This window comes from Serinus canaria, chromosome 4A (genome assembly GCF_022539315.1).
Source record: "Serinus canaria isolate serCan28SL12 chromosome 4A, serCan2020, whole genome shotgun sequence".
Taxonomy (NCBI): domain Eukaryota; kingdom Metazoa; phylum Chordata; class Aves; order Passeriformes; family Fringillidae; genus Serinus; species Serinus canaria.
The window spans coordinates 11,613,340-11,631,017 of record NC_066318.1 but is presented as its reverse complement, the minus strand read 5'-3'; the positions used below and the strand labels follow the sequence as shown (position 1 = coordinate 11,631,017).

At 42.3% G+C, this 17,678-nt stretch overlaps 1 protein-coding gene across 1 annotated transcript in view; it reads left to right on the top strand.

Moving 5' to 3' along the window:
- The first annotated feature begins 2,808 nt into the window (after positions 1-2,808).
- The window catches only part of CHRDL1 (chordin like 1), a 37,425-nt gene continuing 22,555 nt past the window's right edge, over positions 2,809-17,678 (top strand). Inside the window, exons 1-4 of the mRNA XM_009090334.4 lie at positions 2,809-2,895; positions 5,682-5,827; positions 7,546-7,658; positions 11,578-11,671. Of these exons, the coding sequence (XP_009088582.2) occupies positions 5,722-5,827; positions 7,546-7,658; positions 11,578-11,671 (313 nt within the window). The 5' untranslated portion in view covers positions 2,809-2,895; positions 5,682-5,721. The remainder of the gene's footprint in view (positions 2,896-5,681; positions 5,828-7,545; positions 7,659-11,577; positions 11,672-17,678) is intronic.

Sequence of the window (17,678 nt, the reverse complement as noted above, 5' to 3'; positions counted from 1 at the left end):
TTGTGCTTGTCCTTCTTGGTGAGACTTGGCCAGAGCTGGGAGAAAAGGAACAGCCTGGGCATAGGTGAAGCACTCCCAACCTTGCCAGCCCAGAAGGGTCACTCACCAAGAGGCCGCCTGTGAACATTCCATTCGTGCACAATGTCCAGCATGTGTCACATTCTCCTGTGGCCTGACAACCACAACCCTTGCTGCAGCCCTGTGCCATGGGAAGATGAAGGACAAGAAACAGATGTAGCCATTGTATGTGACCAAGAGAGATGTCAGACTGCATCTTCAGTCAAAGTCCTCAGGGATGTCCCAGCAACTGATGAACAGCTTGAGCAGCAGGACCAGGACTGGGAGTCAGACTAGAGCAGCCTGTCCTTGAAGTCTGGGTTTCCACCAAGTTGCCAGTTCAGTGAGTCCCAAAACCTCACTTGAGAGAAAGGTTCTTTCAGCCAATTCTCTGCAACCTAAATCTGCCAGAATGGATAAAGAACTCCAGTTCAAATATCTTCATGCTCAGCAAAGGTCTTGCACCTGAATTAGTATCTCCAGAGACCATCAGACAGCAGCATCTTCTGAAACAGTCTTACAGAATGCAGTGGAAAGTGCTGGCATCTACAGCAACTTTCCCAAAGCAGTCTTCAGGCCAAATAAGGAATTTATTTTCAAAGAATCCCTCTGCAAAAGAATTCAGGTCACACAGTCTATAGAAAATATTTTGCTTCTCATTACTACTACACTGACTAGGCATAAAGAGTACTGCAACAATTACTGCTGTCTTTACACACACCGGACTTTGTATTAGCACAGAGAAGAAAATACATGGAGAAAAAAATACATAGAGATCACTGACAGAGTTGGGTGGATTGTACTTCTGAAGGATGTCTCTGCAGTAAAACTGAGCTCTGCCGAGGCCCAAAGCTGCATTTACTAAAGTCATGTAGCTGCTATCAAGCCAAAGTATTAAACCTGTCTACAAAGACCTGTGGATTCCTACTCACCAAGATTTGCAGTAGGGTCAGTTCAGTCACACATCTGAGTGTCTATGTTATTTAGAGGCAATTTATCTCACAGGCTGAGCCTGTATGGTCTAACCCAGCACAACACCTAAAGGAAAAACATTCCTACAGCTCCATAATTTAGAAGCACACACATGTGCTTAACTCTGCTCCGTGAGCATGGATATCCCTGTGTGGGACTGGAGCTTGCTCACAGCAGGTTCTCCGCTTGCATGTGCAAGTTACAATCATACTTCTGATTCAGAATTACCATTTCTTTCTCTGTTTGCCCATCCCTGTTTCATACAGTGGCTGTCCCTAAACTATCAGTCTGCCACCGTAGGCATCACATTGGGAACTAAGAGCTTTAAGCAATGGTTTTTCCTCAGGAACATGGATTACTGCCTCTGCACAGCAAGACAGAGTGGCAGAGTGACACAGAAGTAGGCATGGAGCAATATTTTCAAAATGCTTAGCTCCAGAACTTTCTGTTTTCATTATTTAATATTAGAAGTTATAGAGTTGCATTTGACTGACACACAGCCTTGGCTGCTCATAAAGTCACACTACAAAAGCCTTAGCAAGTCATCTGTTCTTTCCTCATGCTAGTATAAGGTTTTACCATACACTGTACTTTCAGTGTTTTGTCCGGCTAAGGTACAATGGAAGAAACAAAAGTTCTGCTCAATTTTCAGCCTTCTGAAAATATCTACTAAGCCTGAGAGGTGTACGACCTCCCAGCAGTGCTTCCCAAACACCCTGGTCCCAAACTAGGGGAAATAGGTTGTAATTTGTTTCTCCACATGATGTCTTTTCATACCTCACCCTTTTTCTCAGATCATTTGTCAAGAGTTCACTGATCTCTTCTTATTAGTTACAGGGGCTACAAGAAGACAGAAAAAGAATGTTTGACCAAGCATATAATGAGTCATGGGTTTAATTTAGTTCCACCAGAATCTCAATGTGACCTTGAAACCTTCCAACACAATAAATCAGACAGAGGGTATCAGCAGAAGGTGTCTGGCAGATCCCAGCGGATGCTAACTCTGTCGGGTCTGCTTCGGGGGGCACCCCGACTAGGAGAAGCCCATTAAAGAGCCGTCTCGGTGTGGAGTCCGCTCTCCAAGAAAGCCACCCGTGGAGCTCTGTTCCCGCGGAGGAAAAGTGGCCACGGTCACCCAACCCGCAGCTCGTTTGAAGGCACCGGAGCATGGCCCCACCGCCTGGGCGCGGGTCCCGCGGGCCACAGCTGACTCCGCGGGCGGGGTGCAGCCCGAAGGGCGGGCGGGCTCCGAGCCCCGGGTCCGATGTCGCCCCTCTCTGCGGCCCCCCATGGCGGAGCGGCTCCACCCCAGCCGTGTCAGTCACGCCGCTGTGCCGGGCGGCGGGCGCGGGACGCGGGCGAGGAGGGGGCCGGGGCGGAGGCGGACGCGGACCTGCTCACCCCGCCTCCCGCCGCCCCTCGCTGCCGGCGGGGCTGCGGGGCAGGACCCGCCGCCGAGCATCCTCCGGACGCGGGGTCTCGCTGCGCTCCTCACCGGGGCGGCAGGCGGTGGCAGGTGCCCCAGCTCGGGACCTTCCGGAGCGCCCACCCCGCAGCGACCCGCAGCTCGGGAGTAGCGGATCCCTCCCTCTCCGCTCCCGTCCATCAGTCGGGGATCGAGGGTTGGCGGCGGCGGCGGCAGGACCCCGTCAGTCCCCTGCTTGCCCCCCCCCCCCCACCCAATCGAAGGGGACACCTAAAAGCCGCAGGAGAAGATTATGGCAACTTGAGTGAGCAGCGGAGCCGCCTGGCCGGACCCCCCTCGTACCCGGCGGAGCGGAGCGCGGAGCCGCGCGGGTGCCCCAGCCCGAGCGCTGTTCGCGGCGGTGTCCGAGCGGAGCGGAGCGGCCTCCAGCCCTGCCCCAGGTTTGTGAGCTTTGCCGTCCGAGACGAGGCTCCGGGAAGGCGCGGGCCGGCTGCCGGAGCTACTCCCGAGGCCGCGGCACAGACAGCCCGGCGCGGGGACTCGACGCCTCCCGGGCGTTCCGTCCGTCCCGTTTCGTAGGTCCATGTCCCGCCGCCCCCTCGGGCCAGCGGCGGCACCTGGCCCGGCCCCGGGCAGGGGGCAGCCCCGAGCCGAGCTCCCCTCCCGGCCCCGGGCGGGGCGGCGGGCGCTCCCCGGGCCGGCGACCAAGGGGCGGCTGCTCTGTCAGAGCAGCGAGAGCCGGAGCCTGCGGGAGAGCCGCCCGCCTACGGCCACCTCCCGACGGCAGCGGGCGGACGCGGCGCAGGGATAAAGCCTCGGGAAGAGCGGAGGAAGAGGGTTCACGCTGCGGCTGATGGAGGGGAGCGCGGCCGTCGGGACTGAGCTGTCCCCGCCGCTGCATCACCGCGGCCCCGCGCCTCGCAGCCCCTGCCAGCTGCCCACGGCACTGCCATTTTTGGATTTTGCGGGTTTTTTTCAGTAATCGTAAAACGTGGCGAGGCCGGACACCGCCTCTTGTAGTTACCCAGCCGGGCTCTTTGGAGGGAGAGGCGTTAAACAGAGCCCCTTCTGCTTTATTTCACTAAGTAATTAATGTAAGATGTGGATGACTTTGTTTCTACAATGCAGAAAATACACCAATAATTAACAGGTTAATACTAACTGAGATTATTTAAATCCAGGAATATTTTTAGTACATTGCCCTTTGGGGAAATAAAGGGAGTGTCCTAATAGTGAAAAGTATGTGTTTATATTTGGAGTAACAACAATACAGAAATTAAAGAGAATCAAGAAAGACATCAAAAGTCTCCATCCCATTTCTGTTATTAACTTCTCCATCTCACATTACTGTGCAGCACTTCTAAAAACAAGCAGTCCAAGTTTTGTAATGTTGTTCATTTTTCGAGACCTGACATGGGTTGATTTCTGAGCCTTTCTATTCCAACTAACCAACCTAACTAACAGATAAGGTGCTGCACAAAGGATAATTGTGCACCATTTATAATTATTGTTTGCTTAAGCAATCCCTGAGAAGGCTGAAATATTTAAGCATTCACATTTCTGCTAGTCCCAGTGATGTGCTACTGTTGTTTTGAATGCATGCATGATGTCCTGGGACTAAATTATGAGGTTTTAATGTTAAACAGGTTTTTAAAAGGATGTTTGGCTTCAAAAATGTCCTATGTGATTTGAATATTGGAAAGAGAAAAATTACTTAAACTCTTCTGAAATTGAAACATTATCCTCAACTTGCAAAATAAATGGAAAGTTATGTTTTTTTACTGAATAGGGACTGTGCTTTAAAGAAGGGGTTTCTTTAAACATTTTCAGAGGCAATTTGCATTGTTTTGATTGAGCTTACTGAGTACAGAGTAGTGGCACAGGTTTAGTTAGTTAAAGATGATGTCCATTGTGGTTGTGGATTGGGAATACAGAGAATTTTTGAACAGTGAAGGTAATGAAGCTGCTGATAAAATCAGATCACACACCATTTGTTACAGTATCCTAGGTCTCAACAGTCTTTACAGGAAGATCTTCATTTTAACAGCTTCTTAACTTACTGCGTAGTTTCTTTAAGTTATCCACCACCTTACTTATGCCTATATAAATTATTATTTTTGCCTTGATTATCTGTAAGTTTGAACATATTTATATACAGTTCTGTTATTTACATGAAATCTGAAGAGGCCAAATTAGTTTACAAAACAGACTGCTCATTTTTCCAATAGTGACTCTTTTTGGGGTTTCTAAGCTTCTGTAAAACTAACAGTGAATCCATATCAAGGCTTTTAAAATCACACCCAAATCTTTCCAGCATTTTCAGTTATGGACAAGTGCACTCTGGGAAGATAACACTTTTGTAATGAATGCTTATAAGCATTGGAGCAGCAAAATAGTACAATCTTAAGTTGGCTGTATTAAAAAAATCTACTTTAGTTAATGAGTTAATTATTTCTGTAAAATAATTCACTTGTTAAACCCCAGAAAAAGATAAACAGAATCACACATGCAGCAGGTACAATACCAGCTCTGCACCACACAGAGAAGAATAAATTAAGCTTTGCCCAACATTCAGGATTTTGACATTAAAGATCTACAGGAATGAAGATGCCAAGTCATTCCCCCCACTCTGCTCTCAGCTATCAAGGCAGCAGAAGGGTTAACTCTAGAAAAATTAATTATACACAGTACCAGAACAACAGTGGTGGGGAGAGGGGCGAAGGGGAAAGCTGAATAGTGGTGGAAGCCTATTAGATGTGGTAAGGAAAACTCCCAGTGGCTGCAGCAGGGCCAGTGGCTCACCCTGAACAGGGACTTCCACAGTGCAGGACCTGCACTCCAGGGACACCAAGGTTACTTTAGGACAAAGCAAACAAGTTGCAACTGACACCAAAGATACCTCTAAAAGTGATGCTCTACAAGAACATAGCCCAAACTAGTTTCTTGGGAAAGAGAACTTTTAAGAATTTAGATTGCTTATTTGCCAGATTGCTTTGAAATAGAATAAGGACATTTTTAGAAGGAATATCCAGTTTTCAGCTTTCATGAATAGGAATGTAGCCCCTTTCCAAAAATTAAGTGATCTGAAGACAAAGCTATTTCCATGAAAGGAAGATGCATGACACAGATTTATTTTTTTGTTCTGGCAGTTTAGGAATTCTGTGTGCTGGATGAAATAATTGTGTATCTTACAAGATTTTACTTTAATTTAATTTTTTTCCTACAGCTCAACATTCTCTTCTTGGAGGTTCTTTCTTTTCCTGTTGATGATAAAGATGGAAAGAAAGTGGATATTGGAGGATTTTCATTTCATCTTTTTTGGTGTGCTCTGTTTCCTTTTCGTAGATGGAGGTAAACTAGAACAAATAAAACGTAAGTAGACTTCAAACAAAGCTGTCACATTCACCTAAATTGGACATTTTCCTTCTTTTTTCAGATGTGGTTTAGAAAATAATGTCCTAAACCTTCTAACATTCTTCCTCCTTCTAATCCTGTATTTAGTAAAATCAGGCCACAGCCACACTTGGGGTACATTTTCCTAAAGCTGTACAGGTTATAGTGCACCATGAAGAACATAACACATCAGTTGGAGAATCTGTTTTATTTCAAATATCCTGAGTCAAGAGTGTGCTTAATTCTATTTAGTAACCTCTGTAAACATGTGACAGATTATCTGGATCTGTCCCATGTGTAAGATTATTGTGCTGAAGTTTTCAGCTAGTGTAAAGCTTGTCCTAGACTGTTCTGTTGTGTTGTAAAAACTTCATATGATTTGGATTAGATTCTCAACACCCTTTGAGAAAATTAAGAGTCTCTCTCTTAAAAAACTGTCAAAAACTTGATGAGAAGAATTGAAAAGAATACAAACAAACTAAAGGGAGCATTTCTGCAAAGCCTGTCGTCTGTGGGAGATGTTAACATATTTCAGAAATCATGGCAAGGAGGAATAGCTACCCAAATAAGTCTAGGAGTTATTGACTGCTTCAGCCTTGTTAGTAGGTCTCTAGCATGCTCTCCTTACCTGCAAAGGTTGAGTTTTGGCCTCCTTCTTACAAAAGACATTATTTGCCCTTGAAAATTTTTAGCCCCAGTATCAGCAGGTTCTGCTTCCAAGGAAGATGGGGGGAAACAAAAGAGAGTGAGTTTTAGAAAGACCCTCTGCTCCATTGAACTCAATCACAGAAAAACCATGTGCAGGAACCTTGTTCAAAGAAAGAACAATGAGAAATTGCCAAACTCCAGCTGTCTGCTTTTTCACATCCTGTGTTCCATTTGTCATGCTCCTGTGTGAAGGGAAAGCAGATCACACACAGCTTCTGCTAACAGTCCCTAGCTCTGGCTACTTTCTCCTAGCCCAGTGAATGTGAAGACTGTCCCTGGCTTGGATTAGCACATGGAAGATGGGTATTTTTTTAAGATACTCTGAAGTATCATCTATACTGTGGGTAATGAATTAAACTGAACTTGGATCTCATTAAGATAACAGAAAGGAATTCCTACATGGAAACACATGAGAAACACCTTTTTATTGTAGAGATTTGAGGTTTCTATGTGAAACCATGGTGTGACAGGAAGGGACAGGACAATAATGTCTGACCTGTCTGTGGATTTCTGTAAGTCTGTAACTGCAAGATCAGAAGTGCTTAATGAACAAAAGATCTTAAAATATTTTGAAAGCTGATGCATAAATTATTTCAATAGCTCTCTGTGGTACAGCCTGGGGTTTTTCCTGAGTTAGACCAATTGCTTTGGTTTTGCAGTGAAGAGGTTTTGTTTCCTGTAAGCCTGTTTTAGTGATCAGGCATTTAAATTTTCTTACCTAAACAGGTGAAAGGATAAACTCACCTGTATGAAAGACATTTAATCATCATCTCAGGAGTTGCAATTTTGGAAAAATGGGAGAGCATGTCATTTATTTTGGTTTGGAAGTTAAGAAAAAACAGCATGTGTAATTAAGGGTTTTTCTGTTGTGTAGTTCTCCAGGAAAAGAAAAAATAGTTTACAGAAAACTCTGCACATCTAAATATACTTCATAAACATGGAATGGAAATTTTCATTCATAGCTCTTTCAATTCTTTGCTGTTTTACAGATTCAGATACATACTGTGTGTTTCAAGATAAGAAATACCATGTAGGAGAAAGATGGCATCCTTATCTAGAACCGTATGGCCTTGTTTACTGCGTTAATTGTCTTTGCTCAGAGGTAGGACTGCTGAGTTATTGATCCTACAACTCCTGCTTGCTTCATTGACTAGAATCCTTTCTCATGTAGCTACAATTTGACAAAGCCCAAACCTATTTTCACTGGTGGGTCCTGGTCAGGCTGTAGGAAATAGAGGCAGGTGATCCTAGTGAAAGGAAAATATTAACAGAGAAGGCCAATACTGGCAAAAAATACTTGCATAGCATAGACAAAAACAACTCCTTAATTAGCCAGAAGCTTTGTGGATGCTGAGAATCACATCTCAGCTGATCAGGCCCCACTAACTAAATATAATCCTTGCAATTCTACCAATATGGATGATTTTTCTGAACCTGAATTTGGTACTTTAATCTATGTACACTGCCAACATCTTCCAGTCAAAGCATCTGCTGCCCTAAAGTGCTGAAGGAACAGGCTTAGATATCACTGTTAGTAAAAGTCAGTCAAAGAAGAATGAGATGATGAAACATGAGAAAAGGTTGTGGGGAGCAGAGAGAATTGGATAGAACATGAAAGGGCTCCCATCAGTTGATGGCTGATGCAAAAACACAGCAGTCAGAGATCCCCATAGTATGTCATATACAGCTGGGAGGAGGCACAGAAATGAGGGCAGTTTATGTCCGTTAGAGTACTTTAAAATAAACAGTAAGGGATCTTAATCACTAACACATGAGACACTCCAGATGCTGAGTTCTGTCTGCTATATTTAATGAAGAATAAAGTATTCCTTGCTATTTTCCCTCCCTGCAAGTGTAAAATATTGGGCCCCTGTGCAGCATTTGCTCTGAGGGAATCTGCTACTACAGTTCAGTAGAGAGATGCACAGTAGTCTCAAAAGTTTAGCTGCAGAATGCAGCTGTGAGAGAAAAAACAATGTAGTAGGAAGGAAAGGAAAAGTCTTTGTTTAGAGCAAAAAGGAGTTTCCACTCAACTTTTGCTGATATATGCCAAATTGAAAACTCCCTCAAGAGTTTGTGTGGAGTAAAACACTCATTAAATCACTGGAAGAATGTGTCTGGGTGGGGAAAAAATTAACTGGAAATCCTAGAGATCTGGATACAAATGAATGCTCAATGATTTTTAGAGAGAGATGTTGGACAGTTTGGAGGGATGGGAAAGTGCCTGGTCAGCTCCTCTAGACAACAACATTGCAGGGACCCAGACACACCCACACACTATGAGCCTCCAAAAAACAGAGTCTGTTTTATTTTTTAACTTGGGTGTGGAAGGCAAAGTGATAGTTCAGGGCAGCAGGTTTAGTAAAGAAGGAAACTGCTTATGGTACCTTCCAGTACATGCAGCTCAGAAGTGGATTGGACTTTACTCCCTTGTTTGCTATGTTTTACCTTTGGTGTACCATGAGGGTGCAAAATGTAACTTGGGATAATCTCAGCAGTGAGGATGCTGAGGGATCTCTCAGATGTGATTCTTGTTGTCTAGAAGGAAGATGATTGCAAATAACAACTGTAGCATCCAACCACTCATTTGAGTTTTGTCCTGGCCAAAATCATGCCCTCAGAGCACTGATCTACCATAAAAGCTCCTGAGGCTCCATCAGTTTCATGAAGTTTCCTTCAGGAAACCCTCAACAATTTATAATTTTAGCAAAATAAAGGCATAAGAAAACATATCATGACATAGCACAAGCACAGACCATAAACCTGACACATGACAGTGTAAAAGATGAAAGTAAAGTGTGCCACAGACAGCAAGTCAGAGAGATCCAAGCATAAACCCCATATGATTCCCTGGCAGGATCCGTAGAGAGTCTGATGCAGCAACTGATTCCCTTACACTGCAGAGAAAAGCAAAAAAATCCCCAGGGGTCTTTATGTCCAGTGTATCAAAATGAGTTTGCTGGCCACAGTCATTGTGATCCACGTGATGTCTGCACAAAACAAGTCACATCAGCCAGGCAGCAGACAGAGATCTCTGCTCTGTCTCTAAACAGTCTGTCTGTCCATCCCCCCAGCATACACGCTTCTGATGTTTAAGAAAAAGGCAAGGCAAATTAACTAAACAGAGGCCAAGTTATACAGCCTGGCACTAAAAAAAAAAAAAAAAAAAAAAAGCTTTCCTGTTTTTGTGTGTGTATAGTATTGTATTTTTACAAGTTATAATTTACATACTGAAGCCAGAATAAAACTAAACATGATTCAGTGTTCTCACCCTGTTCCCCCTTCCTTTTACAACCCCTCCTCCCCCCCACTTCATAGTGGAGCCTGTTGACTGTTACTGTCAAGTAAAATAGAGCACTCACAATTTGTCAGATCATTATTTTACTCCCTAAAATACAGCTTTTTAAAGCAGCTTTTTGCTTGTGTTTGCAGTCATATCTGCAGACCCCAGGCTAAATGACTGCTCTGCACCCTCAGCACTGCTAGCCCAGCTTTGGGAGAGAGATGATCAACACTTTCTGGTACCTGATGCAGAAATGTGACCTTGGCCTGGCTTAGAGACACTGACCAGCACATGAATCCTACTCTGGTCCTGGGTCTGTTCTCCCAGCTATCACTGTGAATGCAGGTGTAAGATCAGGCTCACTAAGCACAAGATCAGGTAAAATAGCTCTGTCCTGAGGCAGACAGTGGAACCTGGCTGGCAGCATGGAGCAGCAAAGTTGGCCTGCAGAATTTTATCACAGCTGACCATGCACAGCAAGTAAATATTCACCTCAGGAGATTCCACAGGACTTAAAATGTAAAAGAGTGAGGTCACAGAACAGGACAAGTCAGCAGCATGGAGACAGGTCACAGGCAGTGCCAGCCTCTCTTCTACAGCAGTGCTTCACAGGCTCCCATGTCTGCTGGGCAAGCAGCTGTGCAGACCAGGGATAGTCCCTGTCCTGTGAAGATCCTACAGTCTAAAATTTGCTCCTCTTCTACAAAATCAGTATATTTCATTTCAGTTCTTATTGGAAACAGATGGTGATAATCATGTTTAGTGTCTCTTTCCAAAGCAGATGCACAACTGTAGTTTGTGGCTAGCAATGATCTAACAGCAGGATTCCAGCCTGTGGTCTGCAGATATTTGTCAATGAATTATTTTGAAAGGGATGAATAGAAAAGCCTATACATCTGCTGTCTAGGGAAGTCTGCACATCCACTGAAAACACTTCAGTGCTCCAGAAGGCATATGAAAATAAAGTAGGTTTAGTTCTGACACCACCTAAAACTACAGTCATAACTTAGTATCAATGTTCATGCTGAAAGATCTTTCTTGTTATAAATATGAGCAACTCAGAGGTAAATTAAGAGGATGAATTATAGATGGGAAATGGGAATTTGAAATGGATAGTCTTTTCTGGTTACAGACACTGGAGAATGAAAATTCCCTCTGTTTTAATTATAAATCAAACTTAGATGTGGTCAAATAGAATATTATGTTAATGACATGAATAATGAACCCTATTCCCAAGACTTAACTCATGTTTCTTAGAAAAATGGCTACTTACCATCTGGGGTTTTTTGTCTACTGGGAAAGTAATAAAAGGAAAACAAAAGACTCTCCACAGTTTTCAGGAACAATTACAGATGCTATTGTCTCTTGTGGTCTTGAACTAACCCTCAGTGAGGGATATCTCAGAGATCTACCATTTATCCATGTCTTAGTTTTGGAAATGCAATTCCTAAGAATAATCTGCTCAAAAGAAAAAGACGAATGGATAGAAAAAGAGAAATGGAGATCGTTGCTATCCATTTTAAGGCTCTTCCTCTGATTTTAAGGTTTTTAAGGTTTCTGACCTCCAGCATAAATTGAAAGGCAGTGGAAGTATCTAGGCATATCTCAGTGTGAGTGAAACCAGAATGTTGTAAAAAGGCTTTTTAAAAATAAAGTGTTTGGATGTAGAATAGAGAACACAGAAATTTGTAAGACAGTGCATTTCATTAAAATACTATATATTATGTTCCATCTGCAGAATGGAAATGTTTTGTGCAGCAGAATAAGATGCCCAAGTCTACACTGTGCTTCCCCTGTGCATGTACCACAGCTGTGCTGCCCACGATGCCCAGGTAATTCCTATTAGTGAAAAATAGTCCTTTCTGAAATAGTTATTTAATATGCTGAGTAACAACAAAATTAAATAGTTGCGCTGGAAAACTTCTGTGAAGTAAACATCCTCCTGTATCCATTCAGGTCATGAGAGGCTTGTCCTACAGCAAGTTACAGTATTTCCCGTGGTGTTTTCTGTTTAGGCAATCAGAAGTGTAGATTTGTGAAGGGATCAGGGAAGCTACCAAGTCCAATCCCTTACAATCCAGGCAGAAAGCAGCAGTCCTTTCATTGACTGTCCATTCCAGACTCCTTATCTCTAAACTCTATCACAATAAAACACCATCCCACAATTCCTAGGTTTCTGGTTTTGGTGTTTTTCATAAGAGCAGACCAAAAAATATGGTTATTTGCAATGGCTGTCTGTTAACAAGCAATTCAAAATTGCTTTGGCAAGTGTGCATTTGTATAGTGTCACTGTACAACCAGTCTGGTAACATTTACCTCTTACATCTCGGGTCCAGGCATAGCTTCATAATTAGTAGAGACTGTTGTAAATCATAGAAGCAGTGCTGTAGAAGTTTATGACTATATAAATCCAATTGGATACTGTATAGTAAATTCTCCAGACTGTACATTTATTATATGCTCATTATTAAGAGCCACTGTATGAAAGAGACTAAGCAGGATCTTTCATGAGCCTGTTCCAGCATTCCCGACATGGCCTAATGGCTGGGAGATTGACTGGGGCTTTTCCCTAAATGCCTGTCTTAGTGGCACCCCACATTTCCATTTATAAAAGAGTATTCATGCAGCATCATAGAAAGGGGTTTTATTTGGCTTTCTCCAGAGAGTTTAATTGTCTGAGGAAAGCAGCTATTCCCTGAGCACCACCTGGCAGCAGGAGGCAGTAAGTGCACAATGGCAGAGGGACCTGAGTGCACAAAAGGTTGCTGTTCAGGTGGGATTGATGTGTTCACTGCACTTAGTGGATAATAAATGGTATCCACATACCATACAATGGTATCCAGATATCAGTTTTGGGTTGGATTCATCTGCCCTGACAATGGTATACTCTCTCTATCAGATATGTGTATCAATATCTGATCTAGGTATCTAGAATCCTTCTTTTAACCAGTGACAAGGAAGAACCATTTCAAGCTTATAACTCATCTGATGCTGTGATGCTGCTTTTGTGTCTTAGGATGATATTGAGCCCACTGAACTTTAACTACGATTCTATGGCGTTGGAACATCCAGTGGAATTTTCTTAAAACATCCACTGGAGTTTTCTCTATAATGGTCTACTATGTAAGAAAGAAAATTTCTAAGGCAAAATGCTTTCTTTGGCAAACTAGAACTTAGTAAAATAGTAAGGTGCTGGGAGCACAAATCCCTCTTTTGTTTCCAGATCAAAAGAAGGACTGGTGTGCTGATGTGCCCAAAAATCTGGTCTGTTTTTCCAGCTAATCTAAGCTTCAGTTGGGAAGACAGTAATCTAGATACCCTTTACAGCAGTTGGAAACATGAGGGTGATTCATCCTGTCTCCCAGAATAAGAAGATTTTTTTCCCTGGAGACGCCTGTCACTCTCCACTGAATATTGAGGGAACACAGGAAAACTGGATGCTTACTTTTTGACAGTTTAAGTTAAATCACAGAAGTCCTACTCAATAATTGGCATTTGCAATCAGGAACTTTTTCTATTATTTTTTTAGTATCTCGGAATCGTATTTACTATAGAAACATAAATGCTTCTAGATTGATTGGTTTTGCTTCAAGTGCTCCTTGACAATGAACTGTTTTGGCTTTTTTCTGTTCATGATACCTAATGAAGATTTTAAAACATTCTACAATGACCTAGTAAGGAAGAGTAAGGCCCCATGTAAACTCTCATATCCATTTTATCAAGTTAAGTTCTTCCTATTCATAGTCTTCAGCTGGAATTTTGTACTCCTTGTGTAAAATGATAAGTATGGAAAATTATCAGAATAAGCCTTTCTTGAACTGTGGTCTATTATCTTCTCTTAGCTCTTCATAAAATCTATTTTTAATCAATCTGCTACAAATGATGGGCCATTACATTGCTAACTGTGCACTATCTCATTAAAAATGTGAGTCCCACTAAGGTCTGTTTTTCCCCTGATTTAATCTGTAACAATGTTAGGTAAAAGAGAACCAGGAGTCCCCTGTGATTTCAGGGGTTATTTACATTCTGCTTTCTGCAGTGATTATGTGTATAATATTTGGTGCTCTATCTTCAGTGGTATTTATTCATGCCTGATCTGAATAGGTATCTCAAGCATTCTTGCAGATCGTGTGCCAACTTTCCATTCCTATGTGTCTGGCATACAATGTCTTTTGTGCAACATCCCATGATATGCAGGAAATTCACTTCCTAGTTATTTTTTAATGAAATGTGTGAGAACTCTGGCCATTGGCCATCCATGTGAATTTCTCTCATAAATGCTCATTATATTCTGTCACATATGTTTCCTCCATTTCTCAAGCTGCATTACAGAAATGAGTAATGCTAGTCAGAGTGACCTGGGGCTCTTCTCTTGCCTCTCTGCAGGCCTTCTAGAGTGTAACTGCACAAATCACTGTCTCCTTATTTAATGAAGCAGAGGTAATGCCAGGAGGCAGCATCTTTCATTGGACATTGAACTTCTTAGCTACCTAAGTGAAGGAGCTGTTGAAAGGATTCCTTTGAGAAAAGTTGGCACTGCTCTCCCCCTGGAATTAATGTCTCCTGCATCCATAGTGACACTGGACTCACTGACACAAAGAGATGCAGTGTTTGTATCCTGTCTCCCTGGCACCAGACATCATGAGTCTTAAGTAGTTTTCAGACGTATGTTATGAAGCATCTTCTACTTCCATCAGTGGTTCACCAGCTTCTACCACAGATTCCCTGCTAACCTTTCTTTTTTTAAATATATTCTTTCTAGCATTGGCAAAATCCACACCCTGTTTCCTATACAGATCTAGATATTCCTTCCTTTTGCAGCTCTGAAAAGTATTTTACCATCTGAACTGTATTCTTCTTATCATCACACATATGTAACCAAAACCTAGGGTCACAGGAATTGAGACTCTTTTTACACAACAGTGAGACTCAAAGGACATCACATGCTTCTGAGCTTGATCTCCTTCCTTCCACCTCAGGATGCTCCAGACATCATCAGAGGAGAGGGAATTTGTAGTCAGGGAGAGAATTCACCATCATTCTCAGATCTGGATCAGCTCATGACCTAAAGAGGACTTTAGAGCTTCTGCCTCCTGTCATGAAAATAAACTTCATTACAAGTTCTTTGAGCATTTAGCTGTGGCTGAATTTTATGGCACTTCTAAGGACAGTGCCTTCAAAGCTGGAACATTTATTGTAGATTGTATAATTTCTACATTCAACAATTATAAATCAAAGTATTTAGAGTCTAGTTAAAGATCAAATATGTAAACCTAAGAAAAGCTTAAATCAGAAGCAAAAATTCACAATTGCAGGATTCAGAAAGGGTTTCCACATTCCACTTGCTGGTTTGATTTCTCAGCAGATAAGGCTGCATGCTGATGTATGAATCAGCCCATCTGGCTCCAGTGTTTTCTAAGCTTGCTGCCCTGTCTAAACACACTGCCTTCCAAGAACATTCAGTATTGGTAACATGTTTAAGTTTAAGCTCCTTTGGTACTATGGTTTTTCTTTATCAAATTCAAACCACTTTTCTGATGTACTTTTGTTCCTCTTTAGACACAGAATTGCCAGGTGTCACCTATATACCCAGCAGGTCTAAAGATGTACCAGATGAGGTATCTCACAACAGTGGGCTAAGAACATCACCTAAAAATGAGTGAGGCTCTGTCTGCATGGTAGTCAGAAGCATGGCCCAGTAATACCTGAATCTTTGAACTAGCTATTTTAGATCCTGGGACAGTGCAGAACTTACTGCAGAACTCACTGAAGAAGCAGGAAAAATGTGCCTGCCATGAGCTCAGTGCTACGTTCAGGCAGTGACTGAGCTGGTCCAGGTGACAGCCTGCACTCTGCAGTGTAGACAAAGACTCAGCATTGCCAGGTGCAGGGCATGTACAGCACCTGTTGACCTGACAGACATTTTGTAAGTAAATGCAGAACATGTGTGTAGTGCAGCACATCTTGCACTGAATTACAACCAAAATCTTCAGCCCTGTCTGTTGGAATGCTCTGGTGGAGTGATTTTTCCATTGCAGAATGCACATACATTAAACCATTTGGTGAAGAAGCTTTGGGTTCTACCCACCTCCCACACCAGAGCTCCCAGGCTTTCAGTTCTAGTCTTCTTACCCTTCTATTTAAGAACATTTTAGGGATGGAGGAAGGGATACTGTACCCAGCTCTTCCATTCTCTATGTAACTCTTCTTGCTACCACCTACCCTTCTCATATCAGCAAGTGAGAGTCCTAACAAGGGCTAGTTGTCAGTTAAAATTAACTTTTATTTGGAAGTAAATTTGTTTTAAAATATAATGGTATAGGCATTCCAGGGAGATGTCTTTTTCTTATTGATATGTGCTTAGATAATTTTATTTGGTTTGTGATTTTCCTGTCACTACCTTCACAAGGAATGTTTGCTATCACAGCCAGATTGAGGTTGTTGCTGGTTTCCATTCTGCTTTTTAGACCAGACCATAAAAATTTTTAAAAATCTATCTGTATAAGAGCATCCAAAATGTATGTGAAAAAATACGTATCTTCCCACATGGATGACAGAACTTCAATTCTTTGGACTGACATGATAGGATAGGATAAGCTGCTCAGAATTTTTCCAAGATAACTTCCAAGACCTTCAAAGAGACTTCAGAGAGGATTCAGAATGCACCAAAGCTTCATTTAATTTGTTTCCTCAGTGGTAGAGAGATTGGTGCATTCATATAATATTTTAGCTTGAGAGCAGGAATTAAACTAGAGCAACCTAGAAAGTGTTTTATGAGCCCTTCAGCGTTCCTGGGCAATTGATAGGCAATTTTTTATGCAACTATAAAAGAAAACACAGGAAATTAATCTGCAGAAAATATATTAAAATGATGTGAAGAGCTTGACTTTAGCCCTAGAAAGCTAAAACACAAGCAACAGCCTTTTGAATGTTTAAACTGAAACTACATCTTTGCCTTGAATCTGGATGGAAGTTCATAGTGTCTAGATAAGGTGCTACTAGTTCCTTCAAGCAATGAATTTCAAACACTTTCGACAGTCTGACCATATTAAAGACTACCTCTGGTGATTAACTCCAAATTACCCTGAAGTTTTTAGAGCTTAACCTGGTCCTTAAAGTTATTTTAATGTAAAGCATTTTGTGGCTTAATATCGTTGACACCTGCACCTCCAAGAGGCACACATGGATTTTATTTAGAGCTGGTGTTTGCAGTTTTTGGATAGTGAACAACTTTTCCATCCACATTTATTGTCAGCCTCTGCCACTACTTGAAAGACATCATTGCACAGCTTTGGATGTTTTTTAAAGGAACCTGAACACATCATTTTAATTTGTGATATTACAAATTTACAAACAGATTCGTAATAATTTGGATTGTGATGCATGACTGAGGGAAAAGGCTAAATGCACATGGACTGAGGCTTGATCCACTTTCTACTGTAGTCAATCAACAGATTTCTATTAACTTTGATTGTTTTTGGACTCAGTCTTCTCTGAGAACAGATGCAGTTACTGACAATGATATGGTCTTTCTCTCTAGAAATCCTAAGGAATATGGTGGAAATATGAGACAGAAGATGAAAGGGGAAACTGCCTTTTTGCTGTGCCACACAGAGTAGGTGTTTGGGCCAGGTTCCAAATCTATTTAGTTCAATGGACTTCAAATCAGACCTCGAGGTGACACATTCGTGTAGAGTGGAAACAAAAGCAGAGGGAAGAAATTAGGCAAAAGAATTTTTAGTAGGAAAGAAATCCATTTGGTCTCATATGCTGTGCTACAATTCCCCAAGGACCTCCAGCCACAAAGATTGTTTAAAATAATCCTAGCTGACCCCTAGA